At 50.2% G+C, this 13330-nt stretch overlaps 8 protein-coding genes across 8 annotated transcripts; 1 reads left to right on the top strand and 7 right to left on the bottom strand.

Moving 5' to 3' along the window:
• Position 1: 1 nt before the first annotated feature.
• Positions 2 to 893, bottom strand: CC1G_01211 (hypothetical protein; the record flags this gene model as incomplete). The annotated part of the gene is made up of 3 exons (XM_001833097.2): positions 684 to 893; positions 553 to 621; positions 2 to 496 (listed from the first exon to the last, which is right to left on the bottom strand). The coding sequence occupies exons 1-3, from the start codon at positions 870 to 872 to the stop codon at positions 2 to 4; spliced, it is 753 nt and encodes a 250-aa protein (XP_001833149.2). The 5' UTR covers positions 873 to 893.
• A 1377-nt stretch (positions 894 to 2270) lies between these two features.
• Positions 2271 to 5507, bottom strand: CC1G_01210 (phospholipase A-2-activating protein; the record flags this gene model as incomplete). Its single annotated transcript, XM_001833096.2, has 16 exons — positions 2271 to 2408; positions 2462 to 2527; positions 2577 to 2649; positions 2697 to 2776; positions 2825 to 3223; positions 3273 to 3359; positions 3415 to 3773; positions 3820 to 3979; positions 4038 to 4099; positions 4150 to 4404; positions 4459 to 4598; positions 4652 to 4781; positions 4839 to 4942; positions 4995 to 5151; positions 5221 to 5404; positions 5463 to 5507. 16 exons carry the CDS (start codon positions 5505 to 5507, stop codon positions 2271 to 2273), a joined length of 2439 nt encoding a protein of 812 aa, XP_001833148.2.
• A 708-nt stretch (positions 5508 to 6215) lies between these two features.
• CC1G_13889 (hypothetical protein) lies at positions 6216 to 8884 on the bottom strand (the record flags this gene model as incomplete). Its single annotated transcript, XM_001833095.2, has 11 exons — positions 6216 to 6458; positions 6513 to 6736; positions 6785 to 6924; positions 6952 to 7098; positions 7252 to 7286; positions 7328 to 7506; positions 7559 to 7835; positions 7884 to 8409; positions 8457 to 8631; positions 8682 to 8733; positions 8783 to 8884. 11 exons carry the CDS (start codon positions 8882 to 8884, stop codon positions 6216 to 6218), a joined length of 2100 nt encoding a protein of 699 aa, XP_001833147.2.
• Positions 8885 to 9146: 262 nt separating this feature from the next.
• Positions 9147 to 9723, bottom strand: CC1G_13888 (hypothetical protein; the record flags this gene model as incomplete). The annotated part of the gene is made up of 5 exons (XM_001833094.2): positions 9147 to 9224; positions 9277 to 9327; positions 9380 to 9483; positions 9531 to 9562; positions 9614 to 9723. The coding sequence occupies 5 exons, from the start codon at positions 9721 to 9723 to the stop codon at positions 9147 to 9149; spliced, it is 375 nt and encodes a 124-aa protein (XP_001833146.2).
• A 344-nt stretch (positions 9724 to 10067) lies between these two features.
• On the bottom strand, positions 10068 to 10633 carry CC1G_13887 (TRAPP complex subunit Trs23; the record flags this gene model as incomplete). Its single annotated transcript, XM_001833093.1, has 4 exons — positions 10068 to 10246; positions 10301 to 10462; positions 10513 to 10558; positions 10613 to 10633. The coding sequence occupies 4 exons, from the start codon at positions 10631 to 10633 to the stop codon at positions 10068 to 10070; spliced, it is 408 nt and encodes a 135-aa protein (XP_001833145.1).
• A 180-nt stretch (positions 10634 to 10813) lies between these two features.
• CC1G_13886 (glutaminyl-peptide cyclotransferase-like protein) lies at positions 10814 to 12303 on the top strand (the record flags this gene model as incomplete). Its single annotated transcript, XM_001833092.1, has 6 exons — positions 10814 to 11036; positions 11092 to 11309; positions 11356 to 11567; positions 11619 to 12018; positions 12066 to 12230; positions 12295 to 12303. 6 exons carry the CDS (start codon positions 10814 to 10816, stop codon positions 12301 to 12303), a joined length of 1227 nt encoding a protein of 408 aa, XP_001833144.1.
• Positions 12304 to 12331: 28 nt separating this feature from the next.
• On the bottom strand, positions 12332 to 13034 carry CC1G_13885 (hypothetical protein; the record flags this gene model as incomplete). Its single annotated transcript, XM_002911803.1, has 5 exons — positions 12332 to 12388; positions 12445 to 12536; positions 12587 to 12680; positions 12738 to 12828; positions 12880 to 13034. The coding sequence occupies 5 exons, from the start codon at positions 13032 to 13034 to the stop codon at positions 12332 to 12334; spliced, it is 489 nt and encodes a 162-aa protein (XP_002911849.1).
• Positions 13035 to 13103: 69 nt separating this feature from the next.
• Positions 13104 to 13286, bottom strand: CC1G_13884 (hypothetical protein; the record flags this gene model as incomplete). Its single annotated transcript, XM_002911802.1, has 1 exon — positions 13104 to 13286. The coding sequence occupies one exon, from the start codon at positions 13284 to 13286 to the stop codon at positions 13104 to 13106; it is 183 nt and encodes a 60-aa protein (XP_002911848.1).
• Between the last annotated feature and the right edge of the window lie 44 nt (positions 13287 to 13330).

Raw genomic sequence — 13330 nt, 5'->3', positions numbered from 1 at the left:
TCTAGCGAGCATCGTGACTTGAACTATCTAACCATGTTTGCACTACGCCCTTGGAATCGCTACCGCTGGGTGAGGTATCTACCTCGACCTCATCGACGTTCTCTTGGACGACCCCCTTTGCCTGTGTCTTTGCATTGAGTAAATGAGAAATATCGCCGTAATTTACTAAAGACGCTGTCCCATCGGTGCCTCCCAGTTCTAGAATCGCGATCGCAGTGTTAAGGCATTTTCCAAGGGGAAGGGCATATCTATCTGAAGTGGCATATCCTTCCTCCATGAGTTCTTGTATTAGACTCGAGATGAATCCTCCGTGAGAAACCATTAAAACAGAAATGGTGTCCGAGTCATCTGCTTCGGAAACCATTGGGATAATCGTTTGCTTCCACCAGTTGACACCGCGTTCCCGCAGGTGCTGGTTGCTCTCGATGGTCTTATCTTGGGATAGGGCGACTTTGGTGTCCTTCGTGATTTTGGTCCCTTGAAATACCCCCATGAACTAAAAAAAAGGGTCAGCGCAATAGATCTGAATGGATCAAATGCTCGACCCTTTACCCTTTCACGCAAAGCTTCAGATGTCTGAAGTCTGACCTCTGGCTTATTCTTTAGGATCCGCTCAGCCGTCTACATTGCTGGATTTAATACACTTGGTTCTTATCGATTGTATTTTATGGCGTAAATCTCACCATTTTCGCCCTTTTGAGGTCACTGGAGAACGCAACCTTGAACGACACATCCTTCAATGCATCTGCCACGAGCTCGGCTTGGCGATAACCCTCGTCATTCAATTCTGTGTCTAGGTGACCTTGCAAAATGCCGTTGCGATTTTCAGCGGTTTCACCATGTCGGACGATATAGACACGGATTCGTGCCATTTGAGCAGATGTGGTGGTCGTGAGTCAACCGGGATGGATTGATCCACCATCCTGCGGCGATGACTCTAAGTAACCCCATATTTTGATGGGTGATCTGACGATGTTCTGGAACTCTGGCAGGGCTATCATGGCACTAGACGACATTATTGTAGTATTTAAGAGCATCTGGTACTCGTCGCTGCAGCTAGTGCGTCTTTGACCCTCTGTTTTATCGCACGATCAAAAGGGGTGGCCCCTGACCTGTCGCCCAGGTGTGGGTTGGCGCCACGGCGAAGTAACAGACGAACAATGTCCAAATGACCCGCCTCTGCAGCAGCATGCAATGGTGTGCCAAGGCGATCGAATTCAGCCACATACGTCTTGTCTGAGGATGGATCCGGTACTTCATCAACTTGAGAGCCCAGGTCCAGCAGACACTCGACGACTTCCAGTCTCCCTTCCTTGGCTGCACGTTCCAGCGCCCGAGTTCCGTTGACTTCCAACCCGGCGTCGACGAGCAGAGTTATCACTTCGGGAGACGCATAACAAGCTGCATGCTCTAAGACCCGTTCCAACTGCCAGCCGTCGTGTAGGGTGGGGTCTGCCCCGTGTTCGAGCAACCATTGGACCAAGATGCGGTCGTTTCGACGGATAGCCTTCCATATTCAAGCATCTTGACCGAAGCTAGTGTAGCTATTGATGTCCCATCCGACATCTAGAAACGATTGGAGGATGGCGATAGCGAGGTTCGTCCCGTGTCTAGCAACGACATTCGCTCCTTCCGAGGCACTGATCTCTGCGCCGCTCTTGACCAAAGTGGGGATGATCGATGATGGACGGATACCAACGTTGTACTCCGACCCATAAAAAGGTTGAGAGGTAGTGTCTTGGTGGGGCCGAGTCTTTATTGACCTGCTCCGTTACGAGGGTCAAGAATTCTTCCCCCGTCTTCAAAGGAAGGGACAACGAACGTGCAGCTGCTGCCTGTTGCTCTTATTCCGGAATAGGTCTCCCGTCATGCGTCTTAAAGGGACATCACTGACCTCGCTCAGCTTCGCTCATGGTGAGACGAAATTGAGGAGCCTCGGAGGGGCCTTTCCAAACTTCTGTCTACGGTGTTGCGCCGGAGTCGTTGCACTTGGGAAAACAAACCTCACAATGCCTCAGCGAATTTGTGAAAGCCACAGACAGAAAACGCCCTCGAAAGTCCCAGATGAATACATGAAAAGGGTGATATCGGCGACGAATCAGTTGATACAACTTCAAGAGAACCCACTGTCCGTTCTACACGTGTCAAAAATACCAGAAGACCAAAAGTAGTCGAAAAAGCGTATAGGCCAGGGAGGGGAGAGTCGAACCAACCGGGAGGGAAAGGTACAGCTCTTTGAATGATTTGAAAAGTATTAAAGCGGTGGAAGCTCAGAGCAATGAAGATATCTCCTGGGAGATGGATTTAACGCGGTCCTCGGGGAAAGTGGCATGGAGAGAGCCCAACAAGTGTCTGATTTGAGCGATCTGGGCCTCGTCAAGACGAGAGCCTTGCTTGCTTGTGTAGACCTGCGAGAGACGAAGTTGTAAACAGAAGCAAATATGTGAAAAGAACTACTGACAATATTGCCGAGAGCGACCAGGGTCCGGTAGGCTGCTTCGGATTCCGTCTTCTCGGTGTTGAGGATCTGAATGGACGTAAATGGGAAGTCAAATACACCAGGCACCATGACATACCGAAAGCAAAGCAGTGATGTACTGATTTCGAGTCTCGGGCGACAAAGGAGTGGTGAGAGAGACGCAAGAAATGCTATAGGACATCAGTTGCTAGCACACAAGAATGAGCGGGTCACCCACTTGAATAGCACTGTCGCCAAAGCGACCCTCTGATTCTTCCCGAAGATAGTGAACGGCGCCTCACCCAAGGCTTGCAAGAGCTGCGTCGACATTAGCCTCGATCGCTGACTAAAGGGGAGTCGACTCACTTTCATCAGCCATTCACCATTGATCTCAGTTCCCTCCTGGAAGGCGTTGGCCAAACTTCGCAGCAATAGAAGAATATTGGTTTCACGATGCTTTGGGAGTGGGGAAGTCCAGGGCGCGTTCCATTCCGCACTTTGGAAGAGGGCCTCAATGAACTTCTCTTTCTCGCCCGGAGAAGCAAATGCTTCAGGGCAATAGCCTATCAGCAGTCTACTAAGGTCAATAATGGGGAACCGTTGCGAAGGAGGCCACCGTTCGAGAATGTGGACGATGTGTTCGACATGGGAGGGAGAAAGTGGCGTCGTAGGCGAGGGGGGTGTCGCGGTCAGCTTTGATAGTTTGGCAAAGATCTCGTTTAAAGCGTCGTGGTCATCGGGGTACATGGCTAGTGAAGACGTGGACTACGTGAGGTGAGTGTGGGATATTCACAGCTGCAATGAAGACACATACAATCTCTTGTTGCAAAACATCGTTGAACTGAAGGATCTTGCCTTGCATAGCTGTGACGTTTGCCTGCTTGAAGTTGACAAACTTGGACTAAGACACACGGATTGAGATCCATATATCCAGGCGAATAATGGAGATCACACACCACAGGAAGGATCTTGGTTGTTGGGTGGGAGGCGGTTGGCTGACCAGAGTATCTCGAGGCGCCGGTGAATGGATCCACCAAGTTCGCCGAAGGAACGGAGGGGGCAGGTGCCTGTGGTTGAGCCCTGTATCGCGAAGCGCCTGTGAATGGGTCCATATATTCCGCAGGGCCTGTCGCAGCGGTCCCCGCATTGGACCGATATCTTGAAGCACCAGTGTAAGGGTCGACATATTCTTCGTTGCCTGTACCAATATTCACGCCGGCTGTGTTCTTTTCGATGAATTTGACAACCTCATCAATGTAGTTGAGAGATAGTTCGTTTGCTTCAAGGAATCGTTGCGCTGCACTGTATGGGTTCTCTGGTGAAAGTGAGTTTCTGTTCCTGTCAACGTTAGAACAGCATACCAGTGACGTTGTAAGGCAGTTTCAGTGGGGGCACTCCGTCTTGAATGTCCACATCAAATACATAGTCATACTCTTTGCCCTGATAGAGTTGTTTTCGGCCTTGACCGACGGCGTCTACGACATCGCCAATTTTTTGCCATGAATTGGAAGCACTGTCCCACTAAGTATAGAATGCGCATCAGGCATTAGAATTAAAGGCGACAGGGATTCTCCCTTACCTGATGTGCCTCAACGACGTCTTTGGCGTTTTTGATCATCTTGACTTCACCGGGCTTCTTCCCTAAGCGAACGTAAGAAAAGAGATGGTGATCACAACACACACAGGCGTACCTGGAGCCAGGAGTGCTTCGGGACCCGGAAGGTCGCTCTTCTTCACATCGCCAACCTGCTGAGACGGTAGGGCTTGGCTTGCTACTTGATCCTCATATGCTTTCAACTCGTCAGCAGACGCCCATCGCTCCTCCACCGAGCTGAATACTCGAACAACGCCATCACTTGCACCGCTGACAATGTCGCCGTTCGGAAGAGTGGATACCGCCCACACTGAGATAGCCGGGTGAACGATAGTCTGTGCGCATTCGCCGTCTATCATTTAAAAGCGTGAGCAGGGTGACAGAAAGGGAATCATATCAGGCAAACCTTTCCAAATGCGAACCGTCCTGTCTTCTCCAGACGATACTACATTGCCGTCCGGAAGGATGGAGAGACTATAGACGAAGGAAGTGTGACCAGAGAGCGAGTATATGAGGTCGCCACCAAATGTCCAAACTCGAACTTCACTGAGGGGAAGGATCAATCTCATTTCATGGATTACCGCGCGGTGGAGACGTGCCTATCATTTGAGCAGGAAGCGAAACCAATATCAGGGACCAAAGCCAGCCCGCGAACAGCGTCTTGATGACCGGTAAAAGTATGAACGGTTTTATGCTGGTGCCAGCGACGTATGGTTTTATCAGCAGAAGCTGAAGCAAGGGTTAGTAGAGTCGCCACAACATCGCTGGCGATGAACGGGGACTTGCCGGTCAAGTAAGAATCCTCGTCAACAGCCAAAACAGCCCACACCGATTGCTGATGTCCTTTCAAATCGTAGACCAGCGAGAAGTTCTTCCAGACCTTTGCTGTTCTTTTTGAATATATAGAGAAGCCTTTCGTTTCAGAAACTAAGGAAGACTTACTTATCCCAGCTACCTGATATGATCGTTCCTGCTGGGCTGACGTCTAGGGTACAGACATTCTCAGTATGTCCAACGAGAGTGTAGTCGGGATCGTCTCTAGGTTTGGATAGATCGAAGAGGTTGATGACTGTCTCCTGGCCCGCAGTCACAGCGAAGCCTGTTTGCACAGAGGATCGCGATGGGTCAGATCGCGGATGACGCGTCCAAGGCGTGATGAAGTCCATACCTTTTGGTGCGTCGGGAGTTGGTGGGATGAAGGCCACGGCGTTGATATAGCGACTCCCAGCACGCAGCACGGTTTCATTTGTGAACTCCTTCGCTCCAGGCGATGTGCGATTCCATGCGATTGCGGTTGTGTCACGAGAGGCGGACAGAATCAGATCGTTAGTCGGGGTCGCCAAGGCGCGAACCTAGAGTATGCATAGTCTGGTGAGTAACATGAACTGGGTGATCCGTGGGCAGACGAACATCTGAACTGTGTCCCTGTAGGACGGCTGAAAGCTTGTAAACCATAACGTCGTTGACGGTGTGACTTGTTTGAATTCCAATGAGTCGACGGATCGTGGTTAAAGGGAGAGGTCACTGCGATTACGAATCCAAGCTGTATGTTGCAATATCAACACGACCTCCACTCTTTCGTCCATGAGTCCCATAGAACGTTCTGGAGACCGCTGTCCACGACATTCTCAAGTCAAAACCCAAACGATCATCGTTCCCTCAACTCGGACCCCCTGCGCACCTCCCACCAACATCACACACGATTCGGTGGATTTTACGAGCATATCTTTCCGACTAAGTACTGTGCTTGGAGTCAGGCTATCCAAAGGTTTTCATGCGGATATGTAATGTTTTCATTCAGTGATATTACATTATATGTCAAAAAACGAAAGGAGGGGGGAAAATGTACGCCACGCTAACGAACCCAGACAGCAGTGGGACGGCTGTGAATGGGGGATACGGAGGTGTAAGTCTATGCCATGCACCGGTTACTTCATCTCCTGCGAGGGCCTCCCAGCGCGATCCGTCAAGCAACCAGAAAGTTTGACGAGAGAAAAGCCAGGAGGGGTTGAAGAAACCGTCCGCCTCGGGTCGCGGGAACCACATACCCCATCACTTTAGGGCAAGTCAACTCAACTTCACGCAAATTCCTCCCAATTGCGTTAGGGACACAGGTTTTCAAAGTATAGACAAGGTGTACATGGAGGTAGTATTACGGAAGTATCATTCAGCGAGGTCGATTCCAGTAGCAACAGAAATCTTGAGCTTTTTCAATGGACGGTCGACAGCTCCATTCTGCGCACCGTCGGCAGCCCCTCGCTTCTGACTGTCCGAGAAACCAAGTTCTTGGGAAAACTCCATCGTCTGCGTATCATACGCAGGGTTGGCGGCAGTTGATGGTCCGGATCTGATGTTACCAGCAAGGGCGGCAGCCGATACATGGGCAGTCGTGCTAGTGAAGTTCCTCTACAGCGGTCATCAGTGGTGGATCGCCCTGGAGAACGCGACGTTGGGGCCTACCAAGTCGTCCAATCCAACCATTCGACTTTCGACCTCTTGGTCGGGATTGAAGTAGTCCTTGTACTTTTGCTCTCGCTTGACCCCATGGTTGAAAACATATCGAGTCCTCTGGAGCTTCTTTCGCTGCTTCGCCTTGCGATCCTTTGCTTTCCGGTTCTTATTCAAACGCGTCTCGGTAACAACGCCAAATGCATCGATAGTAGTCGCAACCTGGTGAATGAACTCTGGACAAGCGAATCAGACCATGTCAAGAGGTCAAGACCGCGACTAACCCTCTTCCTGTAGCCTCTGAATGTACCATCGCGCACTATTGATGTCCCCATCCATTGACTTGGCAAACTCTGACTGGGTCATACTCCCAGACTCTTCAAAGACCTTGACGGCCCGCCTGAGGTCTTTAATGAGCGAAGGACTGCGACAGAAAGTAACAGATCCCTACCTGAAGGTCACAATTTCCCTGTATTTCTCCATGATCGAAGGGTAAACGGTGTCTTCGATAATGTATTTGAAAGAGGGGTCGGCCCTGAGGCGGCAGTCGAAGCAAGTAAACTTGTTGGGAAGTCGAGGGTCGCGAGCGGAATGGTATCTGCGGGGAGCCATGTATGAGAATCGACTATTGGTTGAGAGAAAGCTGAACGTACCCCATGCACCTACAATCACCAATGTCAGAACATGATGGCGCTAAATAGAGCAGAACTGACTAACCAAACATGATACCACCGTCCACATCCCGCCTCACAAAAGCACATGGGATCCTCGATCTATGTCGGGGTTCTGTATCAGGGAGAATCTTACAGATGACAGTAGACGCGTACCGTGATACCGCAACTACAGTCCAGACCGATATCCTCCACAGGTTGGGGTGTTTTGGGCGTCACAGGAGGCTCCAAGATGGCGTCCAATTTCGAGTCCATTGCTGCCTTGTCACTCGGGCTGAATGATTGAATCGCATCGACGATGCGTGAGTTAGGATCGCCGACCTGCGTCTCGGGATCTGGGACGCAGTTGCAGATTGTTCCAAGTGGGTACGCCTGAGGAACACATACCTAACATTTCCTCGTCCTCGTTCGCAAGTCTCGGGCTTCTCCCGTTCGACCTTCGCGGCAGGCTCGGGGAAGGGGTCGTTAGTGCACTGCTCAAAGGGGAATCCAGCTCCATCGCCATGTTGGAAGGTGGCAGGGACGCTTTTTCGTCGCCAGATATATGATCTGCAGGGGTTTCAAGTCGCAACGGGGGCCCATCAGCCGTCGTGCCATACGGTTCCGTCTGGAACAGTGCCTGCGTTTCATCGAAAAGACCGATTTCCGGGGAAGGCTTAGAATTCTACAGCCATTGTTAGAATCGTTCATTATGATCCACAAGAAGACTGACAAGGTCCTGCAACCGAGTTGGCACCGACTCCTGGAATCCTTGAAAACAAGCTTCGATGCTGCCAGTATCCGGTACAATCGTCTTTTCGATATCTCCGTTCTCCTTCCTCCGACCAAGAGGTACCGATTCCTGGAATCCTTGAAAACAAGCTTCGATGCTGCCAGTATCCGGTACAATCGTCTTTTCGATATCTCCGTTCTCCTTCCTCCGACCAAGAGGTACCGATTCCTGGAGACCTTTGCCGGAAACCAGCTCGTAAGTGCCATCTGGGCGTTGAATATAGTCGGGGTCATCTTCGCCTTCAGCATCTACATCATCGAGATCCTCTTCTGCCGACCAAGCAAGGTTCCTTGTTTTCGCGTCCTCTTCTTGGTCTTCGGCTTGCTTTTGGAATGCGGCAGTGTCTTCTTCTGTGTTAAGTTTCGTTGGCAACAAGGCCTTCGTAACAGTGCCGGTGAAAAGAGCGTCGTCGTTGTCGGTGGAGGAGGGAAGGAAGCTGGCGACGGAGGCGACTTTGAGATTGACTCTGTGGATTGTCAATTTCTGAACGGATGAATGACGGGCTGAACGTACGAGTGAAAGCCACAGTCGACCTTTCCTACACTAAACTTGTCCGGGACTTCGTCGAGGTTGTGTGTCATGAAGTACCATCTGTCTTTTTCGAAGTCGCCTGTGTTAAAGTTGGGCGGCTCATAGTCATCCGGAGTTGCATCGGTGTAGAACAATTTGAAGGTAGCAAAACGCCGCCCTGGAAAGCAAAGTGAGTAGCGGCGTCACGGTGAGAGAAACAATACATACGAGGCAACTCATCCATGTGAGTGATAGCTTGAATAAGGGTCTTCATCATAGTCTGAAAAAGCAATCAAGAATAAAGCCCGGGCAGAAGAGTCAATCCGCACCTTTACACTCTTCTTAACTTCTCTGAGGGTAGGCAATCGGCCTTGATGAACAGCTTCGGCGACAGGGTCTTTGGGACGATGGGAAGAGCCGTTGAGAGACATGTTTTCAAGGTCGTTGCCGAGAGTCATCACTGGCGCCATTGTATCTGTACCAGGGATTTTGTGGTACTGCGAGGGACAGTAAGATCGAGCCTCAACAACGAATCTGGAAATGAAACCTTGAAGTTGAAAGTATATGCTTCGACAATGCTTTAATGTCATATTGAAGTTAGTACGTTCGGGCAAACATTCCTTGAGCAATGTTACTTTTTGGGGTCCTTGCTATCCTGTGATCATAGTTAGCGACGTGGTGCTGTTTGGCCACTCAGCGAAATACCAAGTAAATTGCAAAGATGAAGCTTCGAAGGTACTGCTTCTCCAAGGCGTCGAAAATACCATTCTCCTACCCCAAGGAACCTTGTTAGATCGCATATACTCGGGAATAAACGACTTACCAAGTAATTGAGAATCCTATCAGCCTCGTCCGTGTAGCCCCGGACCATAGTCTGGATGAACGGGGCTGAGTACTCATCGTAGACACCGTAGCCAACTACTCACCATGATTCTGAACCCATTGACCTTGTTGCTTCGAGTTTTATTCATTGGAGTCGCGTCTGCGTCAGAGGACGATATGATAGAGTCGTCCGCCGTTGTCAAATGACCTAGGCGTGGTCAGCAATCGTCCAAAAGAAGCGATGATTCCCTTTACTTTCGGCAAAGTTCTCCTCCGGGAGTAGGTTTCTAGTGGTATATTGAGTATCAATCTGGGTATATGCGCTTCAAAGTACTCACCTAAGGAATGTTATGCAAGACAGTCCAGCCCTGAGCAGCGTTTGAACTGCTGCGAGACTTTGGGTCTGCGTTATCGCCTGCGTCGACGCTAAATTAGCCTGAGCCTGCATTGTGGATAAGGGCAAGGGACAGAAGGAAAGGAAGAGAGCGAGTCGAGCCAGCTGATATAGGGTCACCTGACCGCGATTGGTCTCGGGATGGCATATGTACCAAAATCAAGGACGCAAAAATCGTTTGGAATTAAGCTCGTTGAGGTACAGCCCATCAAGTAGTATTGAGCACATGTCTGCAGAGGAGCAACTTTGTCAAAGAGTAAGGCTTGGTCGCCAGAAGAGAGTATTTCTATACTCTAAGAACGTTCCCCAGGGCCGGGCGAGAGACGAGGCGAGAGCAGCAGGGCCGCGATGACCGCTGTCTGTAGCATCGAATCATCGGGTGGTCGGTTTCAGGAGCTTTATTGCCCAGTTCCAATGATTGCAGTCACACGAGATTCGAATCCGTCGCTCCTGATAGGCATTTCCGGTGTGTGGAATGGGTTCTTCATGACGGAGTCGGCGTATGCTTCGTAAATGCGTTGCAAGAGGATTTCGGCGATGCTTTCGTTTAGAGATGTCAAAAGTACAAATTTTGTACCTGGGTGCTGTGCATTAGATATCTACATAGTCGCTGATGGACGCTCGAACTCACCGGTCGCTGTTAAGAAGATGGTCATTTTGAATGTCTCTCCTTCGATGACCTGAGCACCAGAGCTCGGTCCCATTGGCGAAAGTCTACTCGTAATTGCGTGGATACCGTGCAGAGTTCCCGCCAAAACAAGGTACTCGTTCGATGTCAGCTGAGCGAGCCCGTCTGTCGTGAATTGTTGCAGCATTCCATTGTACCAGTACAGGGAAGCGAACCTGCAAAATTGCGCTGGTAAACCAGACCGCCGGCTTTGTTAATGATCTAGAAGGCAATTGTGAGTGTGGTGCAGTGACATGGCTCAGATCTAACCCATACCCACAGCCCGAATATCGCCATGGTGGTCGTCGATGGAGGCCAACCTGTTCGAGGTTGGTGAGATCGGGGGTAATTAAGATTGCTGATGGCGGTGATGGCTACCGGGTTAATTGGACACGTCCGTGTGCGCTGCACTGTGCGTTTCTTTTCCTCGACATTCATCTGGGCTGGAAACGTCCGACACATACTTACGGATACGCCATGGTTGCTTTCCGGTCAGCAACCAACTGGGTTTGGACATCATGCCTAGCGCTCCTGTGGTTCTCCCAATACTCCTTGCAGGCTTCCATCCTCGGAGAGAGGTCCCTGGAACCGCTATCTGCTGAGGGACTGGAGGTGCTTTTGAAAAAGCCGGACCCAGTCAAGAACATCGACCCGAGGGACCCTTCCTCTCACCTTTCGAAAATCCTCATTCCCAGAGCACGTAGGTCACCGGCGCCTGCTGTTCTAGAGTGTGCATGCTAAATGACAGCTACCAGCGGGCACACAAAACAACACCTTCGTTCGGAACTATCTCATCTCAACACTCAAGGCCTTGGACTGGCATGTGGAGACTGACGAGTTTGTCGCCGACACGCCGATTGGCAAGAAGAAGATGGCCAATGTGATTGCAACCAAGGATCCCAAGGCATCGCGGAGGCTGGTGCTATCCGCTCATTTTGATAGCAAATACTTTCCAAACTATCCTGAAAACCAGGTGGGTTTGGTTATCAGCCTAACTGATATTGTCTGACTCTCGACAGTTCCTGGGTGCTACCGACTCAGCTGCCCCGTGTGCTATGATGCTGGATGTTGCCGAAGCTCTCAATCCGTTCTTGGAAAAAAGAATGAAAGCAATGAAGGATGCAGACTACGAGGAGGATGACATTGGAGACCTGACTCTTCAACTGGTTTTCTTTGACGGCGAAGAGGCTTTCCTTGATTGGACGGACACCGACTCCATCTATGGTTCCCGGTGAGTCTGTTCGCCGGTCTCGCCCAACCTGCGCTCTAATAGCCGGAATAGCCATCTTGCAGAAAAATGGGCGTCGACCTACATTCAACCTCACCAGAAACGGCGATTGATGAACGACGCGACAACTGAAATATCCACCATTGAACACTTCATTCTTCTGGATTTGCTGGGGGCCAAGCAACCGTTGATCCGGTCATACTTCCTTGACACTGCCTGGCTCTTCGACGCCATGGTAGCTGTGGAGGAGAGGCTCGGAGAAATGGGTGCATTCGAATATGGCGAGGAGAAATCCATGGCACCAGGGAAATGGACGAGCTATTTTATGAAGCGAAGAAAGGGAATGACCAACATGGGCTATATTGGCGACGACCACGTTCCCTTCCTCCAGAGGGGAGTGAGCGTGCTGCATATCATCACAGAACCATTCCCCCGGGTGTGGCATACAATTAAGGTAAGCACGAGCCCCCAATCCCCGATGTCCTGCTGACACTCCCTAAGGATGATGCCTCCGCCTTGGACATCCCTACTATGCGACGATGGAATTTGATTTTGAGAGTATTCTTGGCCGAATACTTCTCACTGGATTCCCACAGGCCCAACGCTCGATCGCTGGAAGATGAAGACGAATCTGGCGACTTCATATCAAGATCGGTTTCTGAGCTCGTAAGTGCCGCCCGTGTTTCCATAGAGCAGGGGTCTAATAGGCCGCTTTACTCATGAACAGTAGCGCATGTAGAATAGTATTTTTATTCGCTACAATGTCACTAGAATCTGAGCAATAATTTCAAATGCTTCCTCAACGCGGATGCGTCCGTATTGACCTTCGTCGGCGCCTGGTGAGTGTCATCTTACTTTATTGCCAATCACTGGAACATACCTTCTCGTTCTCCTTTGCCTCACGAATCCTTGCTCCAGCGTCGCGAAACACTTGCTGCATTGCATTATCTCTGCGGCCTTTGTTGCTTTTAACTAGAGGGGCGCTCAGCACTAGTTGTGACATACGTGTAATACGAACGTACCAGCCCGGCTCGCCGCCTCTATCGTCTCCGACCGACGCGGTCCCAGTTCCCTAAACAAAGGAGGATATGCGTCGCGGAAACTTTCAAAGGCTTCCTGTATCAGTGTCAGTTCATTTGTCATTTCGTTAAAAGTCCAGGTACTTGCCTCTACATGGCGAGTTAAGGATTCATACTGCAGAGAATGTTTGTCCAAGGTGATTTCCTGAGCCTTCATAGCTCTGAGACGTTCCTTTGCTTCTTCTCTACACGATCCCTTGTAGACATTGAGGGAGGAACCAACTGAATATACGTACATGTGCTGCGTTCCACTCTGCGAGATTTCAGCCCCTCGTTTCCTAGCGTCAGAGTAAATGGCGTCCTTTTTCGTAGCAAACACATTCGACGCTTTCTTGGTCGCTGCTGCCTGTTTTGCTTCTTCTGGGAATTGAGTATTGCGATGAGCGAGCATCGCGGAGCTTACTCACGGGCATCCGCTCTTAGTCTTCGAATTATCTCTTTATTGCTGCTGTACATATATTCAGGAAGGATCATTAGCATCGAGCTGCAAATTAGAGGTCACAGTTCTTGGAGAGAGTGAAATGTACATCTCATTGGTGTCGTCGACTATCCCAAGCAAATCGTTGACACTGTCAACGCTTTTGCCTTTGGCATGTCCCTTGTTCGCGTTTCTCGTATTCTTAACGACTTTCTCCTTGGCCATTTTGTTTGTTTTCTACAAGTTTTCAGCACAGATTTAGGTGAATA

Source organism: Coprinopsis cinerea, assembly GCF_000182895.1.
Source record: "Coprinopsis cinerea okayama7#130 chromosome 2 map unlocalized cont3.2, whole genome shotgun sequence".
NCBI lineage: Eukaryota > Fungi > Basidiomycota > Agaricomycetes > Agaricales > Psathyrellaceae > Coprinopsis > Coprinopsis cinerea.
Note: the sequence above shows the minus strand (reverse complement) of the source record. Positions and strands in the feature narration are given on the sequence as shown.